Raw genomic sequence first — 24,881 nt, 5'->3', positions numbered from 1 at the left:
TCCTATCCCAGATATCACCAGTATATCCTATACCATATATCACCAGGATATCCTATCCCAGATATCACCAGTATAACCTCCTATCCCAGATATCACCAGTATAACCTCCTATCCCGGATATCACCAGTATAACCTCCTATCCCAGATATCACCAGTATATCCTATACCAGATATCACCAGGATAACCTATCCCAGATATCACCAGTATAACCTCCTATCCCGGATATCACCAGTATATCCTATACCAGATATCACCAGGATAACCTATCCCAGATATCACCAGTATAACCTCCTATCCCGGATATCACCAGTGTAACCTATCCCAGATATCACCAGGATAACCTATCCCGGATATCACCAGTATAACCACCTATCCCAGATATCACCAGTATAACCTCCTATCCCAGATATCACCAGTATATCCTATCCCAGATATCACCAGTATAACCTCCTATCCCAGATATCACCAGTATATCCTATCCCAGATATCACCAGTTTAACCTCCTATCCCAGATATCACCAGTATAACCTATCCCAGATATCACCAGTATAACCTCCTATCCCAGATATCAACAGTATAATCTCCTATCCCAGATATCACCAGTATAACCTCCTATCCCAGATATCACCAGTATAACCTATCCTGGATATCACCAGTATATCCTATCCCAGATATCACCAGTATATCCTATCCCAGATATCACCAGTTTAACCTCCTATCCCAGATATCACCAGTATATACTATCCCAGATATCACCAGTATATCCTATCCCAGATATCACCAGTATATCCTATACCATATATCACCAGGATATCCTATCCCAGATATCACCAATATAACCTCCTATCCCAGATATCACCAGTATAACCTCCTATCCCGGATATCACCAGTATAACCTCCTATCCCAGATATCACCAGTATATCCTATACCAGATATCACCAGTATAACCTCTCCCAGATATCACCAGGATATCCTATCCCAGATATCACCAGGATATCCTATCCCAGATATCACCAGTATATCCTATCCCAGATATCACCAGTATAACCTCCTATCCCAGATATCACCAGTATATCCTATCCCAGATATCACCAGTATATCCTATCCCAGATATCACCAGTATATCCTATCCCAGGTATCACCAGGATATCCTATCCCAGATATCACCAGTATATCCTATCCCAGATATCACCAGGATATCCTATCCCATATATCACCAGTATATCCTATCCCAGATATCACCAGTATATCCTATCCCAGATATCACCAGTATATCCTATCCCAGATATCACCAGGATATCCTATCCCAGATATCACCAGGATATCCTATCCCAGATATCACCAGTATATCCTATCCCAGATATCACCAGTATAACCTCCTATCCCAGATATCACCAGGATATCCTATCCCAGATATCACCAGGATATCCTATCCCAGATATCACCAGTATAACCTATCCCAGATATCACCAGGATATCATATCCCAGATATCACCAGGATAACCACCTATCCCGGATATCACCTGTATATCCTCTCCCAGATATCACCAGGATATCCTATCCCAGATATCACCAGGATATCCTATCCCAGATATCACCAGTATATCCTATCCCAGATATCACCAGTATAACCTATCCCAGATATCACTAGGATAACCACCTATCCCGGATATCACCAGTATATCCTATCCCAGATATCACCAGGATATCCTATCCCAGATATCACCAGGATATCCTATCCCAGATATCACCAGGATATCCTATCCCAGATATCACCAGTATATCCTATCCCAGATATCACCAGAATAACCTCCTATCCCAGATATCACCAGTATATCCTATCCCAGATATCACCAGAATAACCTCCTATCCCAGATATCACCAGTATATCATATCCCACATATCACCAGGATAACCTATCCCAGATATCACCAGGATAACCACCTATCCCGGATATCACCAGTATATCCTATCCCAGATATCACCAGGATATCCTATCCCAGATATCACCAGGATATCCTATCCCAGATATCACCAGGATTACCTCCTATCCCAGATATCACCAGTATTTCCTATCCCAGATATCACCATAATAACCTCCTATCCCAGATATCACCAGTATATCCTATCCCAGATATCACCAGTATAACCTATCCCAGATATCACCAGTATATCCTCTCCCAGATATCACCAGGATATCCTATCCCAGATATCACCAGGATATCCTATCCCAGATATCACCAGTATATCCTATCCCAGATATCACCAGTATAACCTATCCCAGATATCACCAGGATAACCACCTATCCCGGATATCACCAGTATATCCTATCCCAGATATCACCAGGATATCCTATCCCAGATATCACCAGGATATCCTATCCCAGATATCACCAGAATATCCTATCCCAGATATCACCAGGATATCCTATCCCAGATATCACCAGTATGACCTATCCCAGATATCACCAGGATATCCTATCCCAGATATCACCAGTATAACCTCCTATCCCAGATATCACCAGTATAACCTATCCCAGATATCACCAGTATATCCTATCCCAGATATACCAGTATAACCACCTATCCCAGATATCACCAGTATATCCTATCCCAGATATCACCAGTATAACCTATCCCAGATATCACCAGTATATCCTATCCCAGATATCACCAGTATAACCTATCCCAGATATCACCAGTATATCCTATCCCAGATATCACCAGTATAACCTATCCCAGATATCACCAGTATATCCTATCCCAGATATCACCAGTATATCCTATCCCAGATATCATCAGTATATCCTATCCCAGATATCACCAGTATATCCTATCCCAGATATCACCAGTATATCCTATCCCAGATATCACCAGTATATTCTATCCCAGATATCACCAGTATATCCTATCCCAGATATCACCAGGATATCCTATCCCAGATATCACCAGTATATCCTATCCCAGATATCACCAGTATATCCTATCCCAGATATCACCAGGATATCTTATCCCAGATATCACCAGGATATCCTATCCCAGATATCACCAGGATATCCTATCCCAGATATCACCAGTATAACCTATCCCAGATATCACCAGGATATCCTATCCCAGATATCACCAGGATATCCTATCCCAGATATCACCAGTATAACCACCTATCCCAGATATCACCAGTATAACCTATCCCAGATATCACCAGGATATCCTATCCCAGATATCACCAGGATATCCTATCCCAGATATCACCAGTATATCCTATCCCAGATATCACCAGGATATCCTATCCCAGATATCACCAGTATAATCTCCTATCCCAGATATCACCAGTATATCCTATCCCAGATATCACCAGTATATCCTATCCCAGATATCACCAGTATATCCTATCCCAGATATCACCAGTATATCCTATCCCAGATATCACCAGCATATCCTATCCCAGATATCACCAGGATATCCTATCCCAGATATCACCAGTATATCCTATCCCAGATATCACCAGGATATCCTATCCCAGATATCACCAGTATAATCTCCTATCCCAGATATCACCAGTATATCCTATCCCAGATATCACCAGTATATCCTATCCCAGATATCACCAGGATATCCTATCCCAGATATCACCAGGATATCCTATCCCAGATATCACCAGTATATCCTATCCCAGATATCACCAGGATATCCTATCCCAGATATCACCAGTATAATCTCCTATCCCAGATATCACCAGGATATCCTATCCCAGATATCACCAGTATAACCTATCCCAGATATCACCAGGATATCCTATCCCAGATATCACCAGGATATCCTATCCCAGATATCACCAGTATATCCTATCCCAGATATCACCAGGATATCCTATCCCAGATATCACCAGTATAATCTCCTATCCCAGATATCACCAGTATATCCTATCCCAGATATCACCAGTATATCTTATCCCAGATATCACCAGGATATCCTATCCCAGATATCACCAGTATAATCTCCTATCCCAGATATCACCAGGATATCCTATCCCAGATATCACCAGTATATCCTATCCCAGATATCACCAGTATATCCTCTCCCAGATATCAGCAGGATAACCACCTATCCCGGATATCACCAGTATATCCTATCCCAGATATCACCAGTATATCCTATCCCAGATATCACCAGGATATCCTATCCGAGATATCACCAGTATATCCTCTCCCAGATATCACCAGGATATCCTATCCCAGATATCACCAGGATATCCTATCCCAGATATCACCAGTATATCCTATCCCAGATATCACCAGTATAACCTATCCCAGATATCACCAGTATAACCTATCCCAGATATCACCAGGATATCATATCCCAGATATCACCAGGATATCCTATCCCAGATATCACCAGGATATCCTATCTCAGATATCACCAGTATATACTATCCCAGATATCACCAGGATATCCTATCCCAGATATCACCAGTATATCCTATTCCAGATATCACCAGAATATCATATCCCAGATATCACCAGGATATCCTATCCCAGATATCACCAGTATATCCTATCCCAGATATCACCAGTATAACCTCCTATCTCTATCACCAGTATAACCTACTATCTCTGATATCACCAGTATAACCTACTATCTCTGATTGTGACGGCAGGACTAGCTGGCATCACAAAACTGGGATGAAGCCCAGCTAGCTACCCCTAAATCTGTGTAACTTGGCCACCTATGTAAGGCTTATTGCAACCAAATATATTTGATATCTGGGGGAGAACCGTGAATGCACAATGCACTATGTATGTTAGAATGTATAATGCACTATGTATGTAAGAATGTATAATGCACTATGTATGTAAGAATGTATAATGCACTATGTATGTGAGAATGTATAATGCACTATGTATGTAAGAATGTATAATGCACTATGTATGTGAGAATGTATAATGCACTATGTATGTAAGAATGTATAATGCACTATGTATGTAAGAATGTATAATGCACTATGTATGTAAGAATGTATAATGCACTATGTATGTAAGAATGTACAGTATAATGCACTATGCATGTGAGAATGTATAATGCACTATGTATGTGAGAATGTATAATGCACTATGTATGTAAGAATGTATAATGCACTATGTATGTAAGAATGTATAATGCACTATGTATGTGAGAATGTATAATGCACTATGTATGTAAGAATGTATAATGCACTATGTATGTGAGAATGTATAATGCACTATGTATGTAAGAATGTATAATGCACTATGTATGTAAGAATGTATAATGCACTATGTATGTAAGAATGTATAATGCACTATGTATGTGAGAATGTATAATGCACTATGTATGTAAGAATGTATAATGCACTATGTATGTAAGAATGTATAATGCACTATGTATGTAAGAATGTATAATGCACTATGTATGTAAGAATGTATAATGCACTATGTATGTAAGAATGTACAGTATAATGCACTATGCATGTGAGAATGTATAATGCACTATGTATGTGAGAATGTATAATGCACTATGTATGTGAGAATGTATAATGCACTATGTATATAAGAATGTATAATGCACTATGTATGTAAGAATGTATAATGCACTATGTATGTAAGAATGTATAATGCACTATGCATGTGAGAATGTGTAATGCACTATGTATGTGAGAATGTATAATGCACTATGTATGTGAGAATGTATAATGCACTATGTATGTGAGAATGTATAATGCACTATGTATGTAAGAATGTATAATGCACTATGTATGTAAGAATGTATAATGCACTATGTATGTGAGAATGTATAATGCACTATGTATGTGAGAATGTATAATGCACTATGTATGTGAGAATGTATAATGCACTATGTATGTGAGAATGTATAATGCACTATGTATTTAAGAATGTGTGCCAAAGCCCTTTATTCCCTGTTAATGCAATCCCCAAGTCTGGGTTAGAGATGAGTTTTCCGCGCTCGTGCTGTTCTCTAAAAAATCTGTTATCCTCTTGCAGCTTTCAGCCCCAGGAGCCACTTCTCAACTGCCCCTAATAAGGAGAGCCCCCGAAAGAGCCCTCCCCACAATAGAAAAAACACAAACCGGACAAGCGCACCGCGGATTAGCATAAAACTTAATACTTGATCATTAATAATTGGTCACACTGACCACACAAAACAACAACAATAATAATACAGTACTACTAATAATAATTAGCACTGTGCTGAACACCACACAATAATACAAATAATAATAAAATAATGAAATAATGAAAGGGAAACTCCCAATGGGATGCTAACCCCTATATGCTAGCTTCAAATGAAGCACAAAACCCAAAAGGAAAAATAAAAATAAAAACAAGCAATGAGAAAAAAACTTCCCCACTGAAAAATACACTAATAAAGTGCAAAATTAGCGAAAGGCTGAATGAACCGTAATGGGGGAGCAGGTACTGACCACAAGCAACAGCGGGTGCCAAACGGGAACGCAGATAAGTCCGGGCAACGCGAACACGCTGGCAGATGGATCACACTGCTGCTCCTTCCTGGTTTCTCTCCTCCAGCCAATCGGTGAATGTGCAGAGCTCCCCTACGTGACCTCTACGCGTTTCGCAACCACGTGCTTCGTCAGGAGGTCACGGACAGAGTAGCCCATGCGCATTAGGTACAGAACTGGTAACCAACCCGTGTTCTCTATACGTAGTTAATCTCTATACTAATAGAGACATCATGTAATGCCTCCATTTGTAAACGGAGTTAATGCGCCACCCTAGAGCGGCTAATAAGAGTGCTGTAATCTATGTAAATACCTAAAATATCAATAATTAATACAAATGCATCATTAGTGAATAATATTAATGTCAATACAAAAGTGAAAAGGACAACTCAAAAAGGGGGAGATAAAAAGTGAGCCACGTAGGACAAATAAAGGTCTCAACGAGAAAAGGGGGAAGGTATGTGCACATATAAATACATATAAATACATATAAACAACATAACCACAAAAACCTCAAATGCAATAAATATGTAAAAATTCCATTTTAAAATGAAATAAAATAATTATTAAATAACAATTATTTACATGATACAAAAGGAATAGCCACCAAAAATCAGAACAAATTTCAGTCTACATCATCTTAAAAAAGGGGTTAATTCAATAAGTTCATTAAAATCTTTTTGGATGTTTAGACTCAAAAGTGTATATCCAAAATTGTGACTGTATGTACTCATTTCTAAGATAGCAGACTTGTAATGGGATTTGCACATGAGTTACATTTGTATGGAGGGGAAACTCTGGGAAGGAGTTTGCAGCTTGTCTGTGACCAGCTGGAGATACATGTCAGAGGCTGCTGTGTGTGATCAGCACTCTGATATCCTGGACGAGAAGCGGACAGGGCAAGCCTTCCTGAAGCAGCCCCTGCACCAAGCGAGGCTAGAGTCTCCTCCCCAGGCCCCTGCACCTAGCGAGGCTAGAGTCTCCTCCCCAGGCCCCTGCACCTAGCGAGGCTAGAGTCTCCTCCCCAGGCCCCTGCACCTAGCGAGGCTAGAGTCTACTCCCCAGGCCCCTACACCTAGCGAGGCTAGAGTCTACTCCCCAGGCCCCTGCACCTAGCGAGGCTAGAGTCTACTCCCCAGGCCCCTGCACCTAGCGAGGCTAGAGTCTACTCCCCAGGCCCCTACACCTAGCGAGGCTAGAGTCTACTCCCCAGGCCCCTGCACCTAGCGAGGCTAGAGTCTCCTCCCCAGGCCCCTGCACCTAGCGAGGCTAGAGTCTACTCCCCAGGCCCCTACACCTAGCGAGGCTAGAGACTGCTCCCCAGGCCCCTGCACCTAGCTAGACTAGAGTCTCCTCCCCAGGCCCCCATTTGGTATGGTATCTTGTTTGGTACATCTTTGTTTTGTCTGCTGTCGTGCCAGAATAACTTGTCCTGTCTGGTGCTAGTGATCCCGGTGGTTTCGGTGTAAAAGTACTGGTCTCCCGTGGCATGCTTTTTCTGGTGGCAGCGGTGGGATCACTGGGCTTTGTGTTGGGATTTCTTGCGGGAAATCACAGCTCAAAGACAGTCTTGAATTTTCAAGACCGCAGGACAAGTTGTTCCAGACAAACGTACAAACCTGATATTTTACTATGCGATCACATTTATATTAGTTTGGGTAAATCTGAAGATGGCTGGTCCAGGAGGACGTTATTCTTCCTATGACCGGCAATCTTTAGTTGCCCGGTGCGCAAGATATGGGCTGCCGAGTCTACAGAGACCTGGCTATGCCATACAGTGTGTACAAAGGGATTCTCAGCCCCCGCATGTACAGAGACCTGGCTATGCCTTACAGTGTGTACAAAGGGATTCTCAGCCCCGCATGTACAGAGACCTGGCTATGCCTTACAGTGTGTACAAAGGGATTCTCAGCCCCGCATGTACAGAGACCTGGCTATGCCTTACAGTGTGTACAAAGGGATTCTCAGCCCCGCATGTACAGAGACCTGGCTATGCCTTACAGTGTGTACAAAGGGATTCTCAGCCCCGCATGTACAGAGACCTGGCTATGCCTTACAGTGTGTACAAAGGGATTCTCAGCCCCGCATGTACAGAGACCTGGCTATGCCTTACAGTGTGTACAAAGGGATTCTCAGCCCCGCATGTACAGAGACCTGGCTATGCCTTACAGTGTGTACAAAGGGATTCTCAGCCCCGCATGTACAGAGACCTGGCTATGCCTTACAGTGTGTACAAAGGGATTCTCAGCCCCGCATGTACAGAGACCTGGCTATGCCTTACAGTGTGTACAAAGGGATTCTCAGCCCCGCATGTACAGAGACCTGGCTATGCCTTACAGTGTGTACAAAGGGATTCTCAGCCCCGCATGTACAGAGACCTGGCTATGCCTTACAGTGTGTACAAAGGGATTCTCAGCTCCGCATGTACAGAGACCTGGCTATGCCTTACAGTGTGTACAAAGGGATTCTCAGCCCCGCATGTACAGAGACCTGGCTATGCCTTACAGTGTGTACAAAGGGATTCTCAGCCCCGCATGTACAGAGACCTGGCTATGCCTTACAGTGTGTACAAAGGGTTTCTCAGCCCCGCATGTACAGAGACCTGGCTATGCCTTACAGTGTGTACAAAGGGATTCTCAGCCCCGCATGTACAGAGACCTGGCTATGCCTTACAGTGTGTACAAAGGGATTCTCAGCCCCGCATGTACAGAGACCTGGCTATGCCTTACAGTGTGTACAAAGGGATTCTCAGCTCCGCATGTACAGAGACCTGGCTATGCCTTACAGTGTGTACAAAGGGATTCTCAGCTCCGCATGTACAGAGACCTGGCTATGCCTTACAGTGTGTACAAAGGGATTCTCAGCTCCGCATGTACAGAGACCTGGCTATGCCTTACAGTGTGTACAAAGGGATTCTCAGCCCCGCATGTACAGAGACCTGGCTATGCCTTACAGTGTGTACAAAGGGATTCTCAGCCCCGCATGTACAGAGACCTGGCTATGCCTTACAGTGTGTACAAAGGGATTCTCAGCCCCGCATGTACAGAAACCTGGCTATGCCTTACAGTGTGTACAAAGGGATTCTCAGCTCTGCATGTACAGAGACCTGGCTATGCCTTACAGTGTGTACAAAGGGATTCTCACCCCCGCATGTACAGAGACCTGGCTATGCCTTACAGTGTGTACAAAGGGATTCTCAGCTCTGCATGTACAGAGACCTGGCTATGCCTTACAGTGTGTACAAAGGGATTCTCAGCTCCGCATGTACAGAGACCTGGCTATGCCTTACAGTGTGTACAAAGGGATTCTCAGCCCCGCATGTACAGAGACCTGGCTATGCCTTACAGTGTGTACAAAGGGATTCTCAGCCCCGCATGTACAGAGACCTGGCTATGCCTTACAGTGTGTACAAAGGGATTCTCAGCCCCGCATGTACAGAGACCTGGCTATGCCTTACAGTGTGTACAAAGGGATTCTCAGCCCCGCATGTACAGAGACCTGGCTATGCCTTACAGTGTGTACAAAGGGATTCTCAGCCCCGCATGTACAGAGACCTGGCTATGCCTTACAGTGTGTACAAAGGGATTCTCAGCTCCGCATGTACAGAGACCTGGCTATGCCTTACAGTGTGTACAAAGGGATTCTCAGCCCCGCATGTACAGAGACCTGGCTATGCCTTACAGTGTGTACAAAGGGATTCTCAGCCCCGCATGTACAGAGACCTGGCTATGCCTTACAGTGTGTACAAAGGGATTCTCAGCCCCGCATGTACAGAGACCTGGCTATGCCTTACAGTGTGTACAAAGGGATTCTCAGCCCCGCATGTACAGAGACCTGGCTATGCCTTACAGTGTGTACAAAGGGTTTCTCAGCCCCGCATGTACAGAGACCTGGCTATGCCTTACAGTGTGTACAAAGGGATTCTCAGCTCCGCATGTACAGAGACCTGGCTATGCCTTACAGTGTGTACAAAGGGATTCTCAGCCCCGCATGTACAGAGACCTGGCTATGCCTTACAGTGTGTACAAAGGGTTTCTCAGCCCCGCATGTACAGAGACCTGGCTATGCCTTACAGTGTGTACAAAGGGATTCTCAGCTCCGCATGTACAGAGACCTGGCTATGCCTTACAGTGTGTACAAAGGGATTCTCAGCTCCGCATGTACAGAGACCTGGCTATGCCTTACAGTGTGTACAAAGGGATTCTCAGCCCCGCATGTACAGAGACCTGGCTATGCCTTACAGTGTGTACAAAGGGATTCTCAGCCCCGCATGTACAGAGACCTGGCTATGCCTTACAGTGTGTACAAAGGGATTCTCAGCCCCGCATGTACAGAGACCTGGCTATGCCTTACAGTGTGTACAAAGGGATTCTCAGCCCCGCATGTACAGAGACCTGGCTATGCCTTACAGTGTGTACAAAGGGATTTTCAGCCCCGCATGTACAGAGACCTGGCTATGCCTTACAGTGTGTACAAAGGGATTCTCAGCCCCGCATGTACAGAGACCTGGCTATGCCTTACAGTGTGTACAAAGGGATTCTCAGCCCCGCATGTACAGAGACCTGGCTATGCCTTACAGTGTGTACAAAGGGTTTCTCAGCCCCGCATGTACAGAGACCTGGCTATGCCTTACAGTGTGTACAAAGGGATTCTCAGCCCCGCATGTACAGAGACCTGGCTATGCCTTACAGTGTGTACAAAGGGATTCTCAGCCCCGCATGTACAGAAACCTGGCTATGCCTTACAGTGTGTACAAAGGGATTCTCAGCCCCGCATGTACAGAGACCTGGCTATGCCTTACAGTGTGTACAAAGGGATTCTCAGCCCCGCATGTACAGAGACCTGGCTATGCCTTACAGTGTGTACAAAGGGTTTCTCACCCCCGCATGTACAGAGACCTGGCTATGCCTTACAGTGTGTACAAAGGGATTCTCAGCTCCGCATGTACAGAGACCTGGCTATGCCTTACAGTGTGTACAAAGGGATTCTCAGCCCCGCATGTACAGAGACCTGGCTATGCCTTACAGTGTGTACAAAGGGATTCTCAGCCCTGCATGTACTGTACAGAGACCTGGCTATGCCTTACAGTGTGTACAAAGGGATTCTCAGCTCCGCATGTACAGAGACCTGGCTATGCCTTACAGTGTGTACAAAGGGATTCTCAGCCCCGCATGTACAGAGACCTGGCTATGCCTTACAGTGTGTACAAAGGGTTTCTCAGCCCCGCATGTACAGAGACCTGGCTATGCCTTACAGTGTGTACAAAGGGATTCTCAGCCCCGCATGTACAGAGACCTGGCTATGCCTTACAGTGTGTACAAAGGGATTCTCAGCCCCGCATGTACAGAGACCTGGCTATGCCTTACAGTGTGTACAAAGGGTTTCTCAGCTCCGCATGTACAGAGACCTGGCTATGCCTTACAGTGTGTACAAAGGGATTCTCAGCCCCGCATGTACTGTACAGAGACCTGGCTATGCCTTACAGTGTGTACAAAGGGATTCTCAGCCCCGCATGTACAGAGACCTGGCTATGCCTTACAGTGTGTACAAAGGGATTCTCAGCCCCGCATGTACAGAGACCTGGCTATGCCTTACAGTGTGTACAAAGGGATTCTCAGCCCCGCATGTACAGAGACCTGGCTATGCCTTACAGTGTGTACAAAGGGATTCTCAGCCCCGCATGTACAGAGACCTGGCTATGCCTTACAGTGTGTACAAAGGGATTCTCAGCCCCGCATGTACAGAGACCTGGCTATGCCTTACAGTGTGTACAAAGGGATTCTCACCCCCGCATGTACAGAGACCTGGCTATGCCTTACAGTGTGTACAATCACATTGTTATCCTTAGGTACAGTTTATATCCCACAGGATTAAAAGATTTGCAGTTACAAGGTATACACGGGCACCTCCGGGGTCTGGGGGCCAGATAAGCCCCAGGAAAGAACGGTCAGTGACCAGGGACCGGCTTAACCTTTAATATGCTGGGCTCTGGGCCCCTTTCTGTCACACTGTCTATGATCTTTGACCCTGGCTGTGACCTCTAACCCGGGATCCCATGCTCAGCCTCTGACTATTGACTAGGGATCCTTGACTATAACCTCTCACCCTTTGTTTGCCCTATGAACTGTGACCCTGAACCCCTGCCTGTCTGCCCTGTGATCCCTGACCCAGCGATGTACTGCTCTCTTTCTCCTTTGTGTAGATACAAGTTGTAACTCAGTTTAAGATGGAGCAGGATCCTGTGTGTCAGGACACGACTCTGGGATCAGCGAGCCCAGCACCCAATGACACCCAGAGCCCCATGGAGACGGACAAGCAGGCCATATACAAGTTAGTGTCATGTGCTACGCGAGATGCTGTGTGTATCAGTGATCCCTGCAGGGCGCCCTCTCTCTGCTCCTGTGTGTAACAGTGACCCCTGCAGGGCGCCCTCTCTCTGCTCCTGTGTGTAACAGTGACCCCTGCAGGGCGCCCTCTCTCTGCTCCTGTGTGTAACGCTCTGCTCCTCTGTGTAACGCTCTGTTCCCCCCTCTCTCTGCTCCTATGTGTAACGCTCTGATCCTGTGTGTAACGCTCTGTTCCCCCCTCTCTCTGCTCCTGTGTGTAACGCTCTGCTCCTGTGTGTAACGTTCTGTTCCCCCCTATCTCTGCTCCTGTGTGTAATGCTCTGTTCCCCCCTCTCTCTGCTCCTGTGTGTAACGGTCTGTTCCCCCCTCTCTCTGCTCCTGTGTGTAACGCTCTGTTCCCCCCTCTCTCTGCTCCTGTGTGTAATGCTCTGATCCTGTGTGTAACGCTCTGTTCCCCCCTCTCTCTGCTCCTGTGTGTAACGCTCTGCTCCTGTGTGTAACGCTCTGTTCCCCCCTCTCTCTGCTCCTTTGTGTAACGCTCTGTTCCCCCCTCTCTCTGCTCCTGTGTGTAACGGTCTGTTCCCCCCTCTCTCTGCTCCTGTGTGTAACGCTCTGTTCCCCCCTCTCTCTGCTCCTGTGTGTAACGCTCTGTTCCCCCCTCTCTCTGCTCCTGTGTGTAATGCTCTGCTCCTGTGTGTAACGCTCTGTTCCCCCCTCTCTCTGCTCCTGTGTGTAATGCTCTGATCCTGTGTGTAACGCTCTGTTCCCCCCTCTCTCTGCTCCTGTGTGTAATGGTCTGTTCCCCCCTCTCTCTGCTCCTGTTTGTAACGCTCTGTTCCCCCCTCTCTCTGCTCCTGTGTGTAACGCTCTGCTCCTGTGTGTAACGCTCTGTTCCCCCCGCTCTCTGCTCCTGTGTGTAACGCTCTGTTCCCCCCTCTCTCTGCTCCTGTGTGTAACGCTCTGCTCCTGTGTGTAACGCTCTGCTCCTGTGTGTAATGCTCTGTTCCCCCCTCTCTCTGCTCCTGTGTGTAACGCTCTGCTCCTGTATGTAACGCTCTGTTCCCCCTCTCTCTGCTCCTGTGTGTAAAGCTCTGTTCTCCCCTCTCTCTGCTCCTGTGTGTAACGCTCTGCTCCTGTGTGTAACGCTCTGTTCCCCCCTCTCTCTGTTCCTGTGTGTAACGCTCTGTTCCCCCCTCTCTCTGCTCCTGTGTGTAGCGCTCTGCTCTCTCCCTCTCTCTCTGTTCCTGTGTGTAGTGCTCTGCTCTCCCCCCCTCTCTCTGCTCCTGTGTGTAACGCTCTGCTCTCTCCCCCTCTCTCTGCTCCTGTGTGTAGCGCTCTGCTCTCCCCCTCCTGTCTCTGTTCCTGTGTGTAACGCTCTGCTCCCCCCCTCTCTCTGCTCCTGTGTGTAGCGCTCTGCTCTCCCCCTCCTGTCTCTGTTCCTGTGTGTAATGCTCTGTTCCTGAGTGTAACGCTCTGTTCCCCCCTCTCTCTGTTCCTGTGTGTAACGCTCTGTTCCCCCCTCTCTCTGCTCCTGTGTGTAGCGCTCTGCTCTCTCCCTCTCTCTCTGTTCCTGTGTGTAGCGCTCTGCTCTCCCCCCCTCTCTCTGCTCCTGTGTGTAACGCTCTGCTCTCTCCCTCTCTATCGGCTCCTGTGTGTAGCGCTCTGCTCTCCCCCTCCTCTCTCTGCTCCTGTGTGTAGCGCTCTGCTCTCCCCCCTCTCTCTGCTCCTGTGTGTAGCGCTCTGCTCTCCCCCTCCTCTCTCTGCTCCTGTGTGTAGCGCTCTGCTCTCCCCCCTCTCTCTGCTCCTGTGTGTAGCGCTCTGCTCTCCCCCTCCTCTCTCTGCTCCTGTGTGTAGCGCTCTGCTCTCCCCCCCTCTCTCTGCTCCTGTGTGTAGCGCTCTGCTCCCCCCTCTCTCTGTTCCTGTGTGTAACGCTCTGCTCTCCCCCCCTCACTCTGCTCCTGTGTGTAGCGCTCTGCTCTCCCCCCCTCTCTCTGCTCCAGTGTGTAGCGCTCTGCTCTTCCCCCCTCTCTCTGCTCCTGTGTGTAGCGCTCTGCTCCCCCTCTCTCTGTTCCTGTGTGTAACGCTCTGCTCTCCCCCCCCCTCTCTCTGCTCCAGTGTGTAGCGCTCTGCTCTCCCCCCCTCTCTCTGCTCCTGTGTGTAGCGCTCTGCTCTCCCCCCCTCTCTCTGCACCTGTGTGTAGCGCTCTGCTCTCCCCCTCCTCTCTCTGCTCCTGTGTGTAGCGCTCTGCTCTCTCCCCCCTCTTTCTGCTCCTGTGTGTAGCGCTCTCTGCTCTCTCCCCCCTCTCTCTGCTCCTGTGTGTATCGCTCTGCTCTCCCCCTCTTCTCTCTGCTCCTGTGTGTAGCGCTCTGCTCTCCCCCCCCTCTCTCTGCTCCAGTGTGTAGCGCTCTGCTCTCTCCATCTCTCTCTGCTCCTGTGTGTAGCGCTCTACTCTCTCCCCTCTCTCTGCTCCTGTGTGTAGCGCTCTACTCTCCCCCCTCTCTCTGTTCCTGTGTGTAACGCTCTGTTCCCCCCCTCTCTCTGCTTCTGTGTGTAGCGCTCTGTTCTCCCCCCCTCTCTCTGCTCCTGTGTGTAGCGCTCTGCTCTCCCCCTCCTCTCTCTGCTCCTGTGTGTAGCGCTCTGCTCGCCCCCCTCTCTCTGCTCCTGTGTGTAGCGCTCTCTGCTCTCTCCCCCCTCTCTCTGCTCCTGTGTGTAGCGCTCTGCTCTCCCCCTCCTCTCTCTGCTCCTGTGTGTAGCGCTCTGCTCTCCCCCCCCTCTCTCTGCTCCAGTGTGTAGCGCTCTGCTCTCCCCCTCCTCTCTCTGCTCCTGTGTGTAGCGCTCTGCTCTCCCCCTCCTCTCTCTGCTCCTGTGTGTAGCGCTCTGCTCTCTCCCCCCTCTCTCTGCTCCAGTGTGTAGCGCTCTGCTCTCCCCCCCCTCTCTCTGCTCCTGTGTGTAGCGCTCTGCTCTCCCCCTCCTCTCTCTGCTCCTGTGTGTAGCGCTCTGCTCTCCCCCCCCTCTCTCTGCTCCTGTGTGTAGCGCTCTGCTCTCCCCCTCCTCTCTCTGCTCCTGTGTGTAGCGCTCTGCTCTCCCCCCTCTCTCTGCTCCTGTGTGTAGCGCTCTGCTCCCCCCTCTCTCTGTTCCTGTGTGTAACGCTCTGCTCTCCCCCCCTCTCTCTGCTCCGTGTGTAGCGCTCTGCTCTCCCCCTCCTCTATCTGCTCCTGTGTGTAGCGCTCTGCTCTCCCCTCCTCTCTCTGCTCCTGTGTGTAGCGCTCTGCTCCCCCCTCTCTCTGTTCCTGTGTGTAACGCTCTGCTCTACCCCCCTCTCTCTGCTCCTGTGTGTAGCGCTCTGCTCTCCCCCCCTCTCTCTGCTCCTATGTGTAGCGCTCTGCTCTCCCCCCCTCTCTCTGCTCCTGTGTGTTGCGCTCTGCTCTCTCCCCCTCTCTCTGCTCCTGTGTGTAGCGCTCTGCTCTCCCCCCCTCTCTCTGCTCCAATGTGTAGCGCTCTGCTCTCCACCCCCCTCTCTCTGCTCCTGTGTGTAGCGCTCTGCTCTCCCCCCTCTCTCAGATCCTGTGTGTAACGCTCTGCTCTCCCCCCCTCTCTCTGCTCCTATGTGTAGCGCTCTGCTCCCCCCTCTCTCTGCTCCTGTGTGTAACGCTCTGCTCTCCCCCCCCTCTCTGCTCCTGTGTGTAGCGCTCTGCTCCCTCCTCTCTCTGCTCCTGTGTGTAACGCTCTGCTCTCCCCCCCCCTCTCTGCTCCTGTGTGTAGCGCTCTGCTCTCCCCCTCCTCTCTCTGCTCCTGTGTGTAGCGCTCTGCTCTCCCCCCCCTCTCTCTGCTCCAGTGTGTAGCGCTCTGCTCTCCCCCCCTCTCTCTGCTCCTGTGTGTAGCGCTCTGCTCTCCCCCTCCTCTCTCTGCTCCTGTGTGTAGCGCTCTGCTCTCCCCCTCTCTCTGCTCCTGTGTGTAGCGCTCTGCTCTCCCCCTCCTCTCTGTTCCTGTGTGTAACGCTCTTCTCTCCCCCCTCTCTCTGCTCCTGTGTGTAGCGCTCTGCTCTCCCCCCCTCTCTCTGCTCCAGTGTGTAGCGCTCTGCTCTCCCCCCCCTCTCTCTGCTCCTGTGTGTAGCGCTCTGCTCTCCCCCTCCTCTCTCTGCTCCTGTGTGTAGCGCTCTGCTCTCCCCCCCTCTCTCTGCTCCTGTGTGTAATGCTCTGTTCCCCCCTCTCTCTGCTCCTGTGTGTAATGCTCTGATCCTGTGTGTAACGCTCTGTTCCCCCCTCTCTCTGCTCCTGTGTGTAACGCTCTGCTCCTGTGTGTAACGCTCTGTTCCCCCCTCTCTCTGCTCCTTTGTGTAACGCTCTGTTCCCCCCTCTCTCTGCTCCTGTGTGTAATGGTCTGTTCCCCCCTCTCTCTGCTCCTGTTTGTAACGCTCTGTTCCCCCCTCTCTCTGCTCCTGTGTGTAACGCTCTGCTCCTGTGTGTAACGCTCTGTTCCCCCCGCTCTCTGCTCCTGTGTGTAACGCTCTGTTCCCCCCTCTCTCTGCTCCTGTGTGTAACGCTCTGCTCCTGTGTGTAACGCTCTGCTCCTGTGTGTAACGCTCTGTTCCCCCCTCTCTCTGCTCCTGTGTGTAACGCTCTGCTCCTGTATGTAACGCTCTGTTCCCCCTCTCTCTGCTCCTGTGTGTAAAGCTCTGTTCTCCCCTCTCTCTGCTCCTGTGTGTAACGCTCTGCTCCTGTGTGTAACGCTCTGTTCCCCCCTCTCTCTGTTCCTGTGTGTAACGCTCTGTTCCCCCCTCTCTCTGCTCCTGTGTGTAGCGCTCTGCTCTCTCCCTCTCTCTCTGTTCCTGTGTGTAGTGCTCTGCTCTCCCCCCCTCTCTCTGCTCCTGTGTGTAACGCTCTGCTCTCCCCCCCCTCTCTCTGCTCCTGTGTGTAGCGCTCTGCTCTCCCCCTCCTCTCTCTGCTCCTGTGTGTAGCGCTCTGCTCTCCCCCCCCTCTCTCTGCTCCTGTGTGTAATGCTCTGTTCCCCCCTCTCTCTGCTCCTGTGTGTAATGCTCTGATCCTGTGTGTAACGCTCTGTTCCCCCCTCTCTCTGCTCCTGTGTGTAACGCTCTGCTCCTGTTTGTAACGCTCTGTTCCCCCCTCTCTCTGCTCCTTTGTGTAACGCTCTGTTCCCCCCTCTCTCTGCTCCTGTGTGTAATGGTCTGTTCCCCCCTCTCTCTGCTCCTGTTTGTAACGCTCTGTTCCCCCCTCTCTCTGCTCCTGTGTGTAACGCTCTGCTCCTGTGTGTAACGCTCTGTTCCCGCCGCTCTCTGCTCCTGTGTGTAACGCTCTGTTCCCCCCTCTCTCTGCTCCTGTGTGTAACGCTCTGCTCCTGTGTGTAACGCTCTGCTCCTGTGTGTAACGCTCTGTTCCCCCCTCTCTCTGCTCCTGTGTGTAACGCTCTGCTCCTGTATGTAACGCTCTGTTCCCCCTCTCTCTGCTCCTGTGTGTAAAGCTCTGTTCTCCCCTCTCTCTGCTCCTGTGTGTAACGCTCTGCTCCTGTGTGTAACGCTCTGTTCCCCCCTCTCTCTGTTCCTGTGTGTAACGCTCTGTTCCCCCCTCTCTCTGCTCCTGTGTGTAGCGCTCTGCTCTCTCCCTCTCTCTCTGTTCCTGTGTGTAGTGCTCTGCTCTCCCCCCCTCTCTCTGCTCCTGTGTGTAACGCTCTGCTCTCTCCCCCTCTCTCTGCTCCTGTGTGTAGCGCTCTGCTCTCCCCCTCCTGTCTCTGTTCCTGTGTGTAACGCTCTGCTCCCCCCCTCTCTCTGCTCCTGTGTGTAGCGCTCTGCTCTCCCCCTCCTGTCTCTGTTCCTGTGTGTAATGCTCTGTTCCTGAGTGTAACGCTCTGTTCCCCCCTCTCTCTGTTCCTGTGTGTAACGCTCTGTTCCCCCCTCTCTCTGCTCCTGTGTGTAGCGCTCTGCTCTCTCCCTCTCTCTCTGTTCCTGTGTGTAGCGCTCTGCTCTCCCCCCCTCTCTCTGCTCCTGTGTGTAACGCTCTGCTCTCTCCCTCTCTATCGGCTCCTGTGTGTAGCGCTCTGCTCTCCCCCTCCTCTCTCTGCTCCTGTGTGTAGCGCTCTGCTCTCCCCCCTCTCTCTGCTCCTGTGTGTAGCGCTCTGCTCTCCCCCTCCTCTCTCTGCTCCTGTGTGTAGCGCTCTGCTCTCCCCCCTCTCTCTGCTCCTGTGTGTAGCGCTCTGCTCTCCCCCTCCTCTCTCTGCTCCTGTGTGTAGCGCTCTGCTCTCCCCCCCTCTCTCTGCTCCTGTGTGTAGCGCTCTGCTCCCCCCTCTCTCTGTTCCTGTGTGTAACGCTCTGCTCTCCCCCCCTCACTCTGCTCCTGTGTGTAGCGCTCTGCTCTCCCCCCCTCTCTCTGCTCCAGTGTGTAGCGCTCTGCTCTTCCCCCCTCTCTCTGCTCCTGTGTGTAGCGCTCTGCTCCCCCTCTCTCTGTTCCTGTGTGTAACGCTCTGCTCTCCCCCCCCCTCTCTCTGCTCCAGTGTGTAGCGCTCTGCTCTCCCCCCCTCTCTCTGCTCCTGTGTGTAGCGCTCTGCTCTCCCCCCCTCTCTCTGCACCTGTGTGTAGCGCTCTGCTCTCCCCCTCCTCTCTCTGCTCCTGTGTGTAGCGCTCTGCTCTCTCCCCCCTCTTTCTGCTCCTGTGTGTAGCGCTCTCTGCTCTCTCCCCCCTCTCTCTGCTCCTGTGTGTATCGCTCTGCTCTCCCCCTCTTCTCTCTGCTCCTGTGTGTAGCGCTCTGCTCTCCCCCCCCTCTCTCTGCTCCAGTGTGTAGCGCTCTGCTCTCTCCATCTCTCTCTGCTCCTGTGTGTAGCGCTCTACTCTCTCCCCTCTCTCTGCTCCTGTGTGTAGCGCTCTACTCTCCCCCCTCTCTCTGTTCCTGTGTGTAACGCTCTGTTCCCCCCCCTCTCTCTGCTTCTGTGTGTAGCGCTCTGTTCTCCCCCCCTCTCTCTGCTCCTGTGTGTAGCGCTCTGCTCTCCCCCTCCTCTCTCTGCTCCTGTGTGTAGCGCTCTGCTCGCCCCCCTCTCTCTGCTCCTGTGTGTAGCGCTCTCTGCTCTCTCCCCCCTCTCTCTGCTCCTGTGTGTAGCGCTCTGCTCTCCCCCTCCTCTCTCTGCTCCTGTGTGTAGCGCTCTGCTCTCCCCCCCCTCTCTCTGCTCCAGTGTGTAGCGCTCTGCTCTCCCCCTCCTCTCTCTGCTCCTGTGTGTAGCGCTCTGCTCTCCCCCTCCTCTCTCTGCTCCTGTGTGTAGCGCTCTGCTCTCTCCCCCCTCTCTCTGCTCCTGTGTGTAGCGCTCTGCTCTCCCCCTCCTCTCTCTGCTCCTGTGTGTAGCGCTCTGCTCTCCCCCTCTCTCTGCTCCTGTGTGTAGCGCTCTACTCTCCCCCTCCTCTCTGTTCCTGTGTGTAACGCTCTTCTCTCCCCCCTCTCTCTGCTCCTGTGTGTAGCGCTCTGCTCTCCCCCCCTCTCTCTGCTCCAGTGTGTAGCGCTCTGCTCTCCCCCCCCTCTCTCTGCTCCTGTGTGTAGCGCTCTGCTCTCCCCCTCCTCTCTCTGCTCCTGTGTGTAGCGCTCTGCTCTCCCCCCCCTCTCTCTGCTCCTGTGTGTAGCGCTCTGCTCTCCCCCTCCTCTCTCTGCTCCTGTGTGTAGCGCTCTGCTCTCCCCCCTCTCTCTGCTCCTGTGTGTAGCGCTCTGCTCCCCCCTCTCTCTGTTCCTGTGTGTAACGCTCTGCTCTCCCCCCCTCTCTCTGCTCCGTGTGTAGCGCTCTGCTCTCCCCCTCCTCTATCTGCTCCTGTGTGTAGCGCTCTGCTCTCCCCTCCTCTCTCTGCTCCTGTGTGTAGCGCTCTGCTCCCCCCTCTCTCTGTTCCTGTGTGTAACGCTCTGCTCTACCCCCCTCTCTCTGCTCCTGTGTGTAGCGCTCTGCTCTCCCCCCCTCTCTCTGCTCCTATGTGTAGCGCTCTGCTCTCCCCCCCTCTCTCTGCTCCTGTGTGTTGCGCTCGCTCTCTCCCCCTCTCTCTGCTCCTGTGTGTAACGCTCTGTTCCCCCCCTCTCTCTGCTTCTGTGTGTAGCGCTCTGTTCTCCCCCCCTCTCTCTGCTCCTGTGTGTAGCGCTCTGCTCTCCCCCTCCTCTCTCTGCTCCTGTGTGTAGCGCTCTGCTCGCCCCCCTCTCTCTGCTCCTGTGTGTAGCGCTCTCTGCTCTCTCCCCCCTCTCTCTGCTCCTGTGTGTAGCGCTCTGCTCTCCCCCTCCTCTCTCTGCTCCTGTGTGTAGCGCTCTGCTCTCCCCCCCCTCTCTCTGCTCCAGTGTGTAGCGCTCTGCTCTCCCCCTCCTCTCTCTGCTCCTGTGTGTAGCGCTCTGCTCTCCCCCTCCTCTCTCTGCTCCTGTGTGTAGCGCTCTGCTCTCTCCCCCCTCTCTCTGCTCCAGTGTGTAGCGCTCTGCTCTCCCCCCCCCTCTCTCTGCTCCTGTGTGTAGCGCTCTGCTCTCCCCCTCCTCTCTCTGCTCCTGTGTGTAGCGCTCTGCTCTCCCCCCCCTCTCTCTGCTCCTGTGTGTAGCGCTCTGCTCTCCCCCTCCTCTCTCTGCTCCTGTGTGTAGCGCTCTGCTCTCCCCCCTCTCTCTGCTCCTGTGTGTAGCGCTCTGCTCCCCCCTCTCTCTGTTCCTGTGTGTAACGCTCTGCTCTCCCCCCCTCTCTCTGCTCCGTGTGTAGCGCTCTGCTCTCCCCCTCCTCTATCTGCTCCTGTGTGTAGCGCTCTGCTCTCCCCTCCTCTCTCTGCTCCTGTGTGTAGCGCTCTGCTCCCCCCTCTCTCTGTTCCTGTGTGTAACGCTCTGCTCTACCCCCCTCTCTCTGCTCCTGTGTGTAGCGCTCTGCTCTCCCCCCCTCTCTCTGCTCCTATGTGTAGCGCTCTGCTCTCCCCCCCCTCTCTCTGCTCCTGTGTGTTGCGCTCTGCTCTCTCCCCCTCTCTCTGCTCCTGTGTGTAGCGCTCTGCTCTCCCCCCCTCTCTCTGCTCCAATGTGTAGCGCTCTGCTCTCCACCCCCCTCTCTCTGCTCCTGTGTGTAGCGCTCTGCTCTCCCCCCTCTCTCAGATCCTGTGTGTAACGCTCTGCTCTCCCCCCCTCTCTCTGCTCCTATGTGTAGCGCTCTGCTCCCCCCTCTCTCTGCTCCTGTGTGTAACGCTCTGCTCTCCCCCCCCTCTCTGCTCCTGTGTGTAGCGCTCTGCTCCCTCCTCTCTCTGCTCCTGTGTGTAACGCTCTGCTCTCCCCCCCCCTCTCTGCTCCTGTGTGTAGCGCTCTGCTCTCCCCCTCCTCTCTCTGCTCCTGTGTGTAGCGCTCTGCTCTCCCCCCCCTCTCTCTGCTCCAGTGTGTAGCGCTCTGCTCTCCCCCCCTCTCTCTGCTCCTGTGTGTAGCGCTCTGCTCTCCCCCTCCTCTCTCTGCTCCTGTGTGTAGCGCTCTGCTCTCCCCCTCTCTCTGCTCCTGTGTGTAGCGCTCTGCTCTCCCCCTCCTCTCTGTTCCTGTGTGTAACGCTCTTCTCTCCCCCCTCTCTCTGCTCCTGTGTGTAGCGCTCTGCTCTCCCCCCCCTCTCTCTGCTCCAGTGTGTAGCGCTCTGCTCTCCCCCCCCTCTCTCTGCTCCTGTGTGTAGCGCTCTGCTCTCCCCCTCCTCTCTCTGCTCCTGTGTGTAGCGCTCTGCTCTCCCCCCCCTCTCTCTGCTCCTGTGTGTAATGCTCTGTTCCCCCCTCTCTCTGCTCCTGTGTGTAATGCTCTGATCCTGTGTGTAACGCTCTGTTCCCCCCTCTCTCTGCTCCTGTGTGTAACGCTCTGCTCCTGTGTGTAACGCTCTGTTCCCCCCTCTCTCTGCTCCTTTGTGTAACGCTCTGTTCCCCCCTCTCTCTGCTCCTGTGTGTAATGGTCTGTTCCCCCCTCTCTCTGCTCCTGTTTGTAACGCTCTGTTCCCCCCTCTCTCTGCTCCTGTGTGTAACGCTCTGCTCCTGTGTGTAACGCTCTGTTCCCCCCGCTCTCTGCTCCTGTGTGTAACGCTCTGTTCCCCCCTCTCTCTGCTCCTGTGTGTAACGCTCTGCTCCTGTGTGTAACGCTCTGCTCCTGTGTGTAACGCTCTGTTCCCCCCTCTCTCTGCTCCTGTGTGTAACGCTCTGCTCCTGTATGTAACGCTCTGTTCCCCCTCTCTCTGCTCCTGTGTGTAAAGCTCTGTTCTCCCCTCTCTCTGCTCCTGTGTGTAACGCTCTGCTCCTGTGTGTAACGCTCTGTTCCCCCCTCTCTCTGTTCCTGTGTGTAACGCTCTGTTCCCCCCTCTCTCTGCTCCTGTGTGTAGCGCTCTGCTCTCTCCCTCTCTCTCTGTTCCTGTGTGTAGTGCTCTGCTCTCCCCCCCTCTCTCTGCTCCTGTGTGTAACGCTCTGCTCTCTCCCCCTCTCTCTGCTCCTGTGTGTAGCGCTCTGCTCTCCCCCTCCTGTCTCTGTTCCTGTGTGTAACGCTCTGCTCCCCCCCTCTCTCTGCTCCTGTGTGTAGCGCTCTGCTCTCCCCCTCCTGTCTCTGTTCCTGTGTGTAATGCTCTGTTCCTGAGTGTAACGCTCTGTTCCCCCCTCTCTCTGTTCCTGTGTGTAACGCTCTGTTCCCCCCTCTCTCTGCTCCTGTGTGTAGCGCTCTGCTCTCTCCCTCTCTCTCTGTTCCTGTGTGTAGCGCTCTGCTCTCCCCCCCTCTCTCTGCTCCTGTGTGTAACGCTCTGCTCTCTCCCTCTCTATCGGCTCCTGTGTGTAGCGCTCTGCTCTCCCCCTCCTCTCTCTGCTCCTGTGTGTAGCGCTCTGCTCTCCCCCCTCTCTCTGCTCCTGTGTGTAGCGCTCTGCTCTCCCCCTCCTCTCTCTGCTCCTGTGTGTAGCGCTCTGCTCTCCCCCCTCTCTCTGCTCCTGTGTGTAGCGCTCTGCTCTCCCCCTCCTCTCTCTGCTCCTGTGTGTAGCGCTCTGCTCTCCCCCCCTCTCTCTGCTCCTGTGTGTAGCGCTCTGCTCCCCCCTCTCTCTGTTCCTGTGTGTAACGCTCTGCTCTCCCCCCCCTCACTCTGCTCCTGTGTGTAGCGCTCTGCTCTCCCCCCCTCTCTCTGCTCCAGTGTGTAGCGCTCTGCTCTTCCCCCCTCTCTCTGCTCCTGTGTGTAGCGCTCTGCTCCCCCTCTCTCTGTTCCTGTGTGTAACGCTCTGCTCTCCCCCCCCCTCTCTCTGCTCCAGTGTGTAGCGCTCTGCTCTCCCCCCCTCTCTCTGCTCCTGTGTGTAGCGCTCTGCTCTCCCCCCCTCTCTCTGCACCTGTGTGTAGCGCTCTGCTCTCCCCCTCCTCTCTCTGCTCCTGTGTGTAGCGCTCTGCTCTCTCCCCCCTCTTTCTGCTCCTGTGTGTAGCGCTCTCTGCTCTCTCCCCCCTCTCTCTGCTCCTGTGTGTATCGCTCTGCTCTCCCCCCTCTTCTCTCTGCTCCTGTGTGTAGCGCTCTGCTCTCCCCCCCCTCTCTCTGCTCCAGTGTGTAGCGCTCTGCTCTCTCCATCTCTCTCTGCTCCTGTGTGTAGCGCTCTACTCTCTCCCCTCTCTCTGCTCCTGTGTGTAGCGCTCTACTCTCCCCCCTCTCTCTGTTCCTGTGTGTAACGCTCTGTTCCCCCCCCTCTCTCTGCTTCTGTGTGTAGCGCTCTGTTCTCCCCCCCCCTCTCTCTGCTCCTGTGTGTAGCGCTCTGCTCTCCCCCTCCTCTCTCTGCTCCTGTGTGTAGCGCTCTGCTCGCCCCCCTCTCTCTGCTCCTGTGTGTAGCGCTCTCTGCTCTCTCCCCCCTCTCTCTGCTCCTGTGTGTAGCGCTCTGCTCTCCCCCTCCTCTCTCTGCTCCTGTGTGTAGCGCTCTGCTCTCCCCCCCCTCTCTCTGCTCCAGTGTGTAGCGCTCTGCTCTCCCCCTCCTCTCTCTGCTCCTGTGTGTAGCGCTCTGCTCTCCCCCTCCTCTCTCTGCTCCTGTGTGTAGCGCTCTGCTCTCTCCCCCCTCTCTCTGCTCCTGTGTGTAGCGCTCTGCTC

The 24,881-nt window shown here is 52.2% G+C and overlaps 1 protein-coding gene across 6 annotated transcripts in view; it reads left to right on the top strand.

Moving 5' to 3' along the window:
- PKNOX1 (PBX/knotted 1 homeobox 1) overlaps positions 1-24,881 on the top strand; it is a 236,018-nt gene that overhangs the window by 58,789 nt on the left and 152,348 nt on the right. For all 6 annotated transcript variants that reach the window (XR_012790040.1, XM_075580548.1, XM_075580545.1 and 3 more), the window contains one exon: positions 12,701-12,828. Coding sequence is in view for 5 of the 6 variants with exons in the window: in XM_075580548.1 (XP_075436663.1) it covers positions 12,701-12,828 (128 nt within the window). In the remaining variant the exon portion in view is untranslated. The remainder of the gene's footprint in view (positions 1-12,700; positions 12,829-24,881) is intronic.

Source organism: Ascaphus truei (assembly GCF_040206685.1).
Source record: "Ascaphus truei isolate aAscTru1 chromosome 3 unlocalized genomic scaffold, aAscTru1.hap1 SUPER_3_unloc_12, whole genome shotgun sequence".
Lineage (NCBI taxonomy): Eukaryota > Metazoa > Chordata > Amphibia > Anura > Ascaphidae > Ascaphus > Ascaphus truei.
This window is presented reverse-complemented; position numbering and strand designations above follow the sequence as displayed.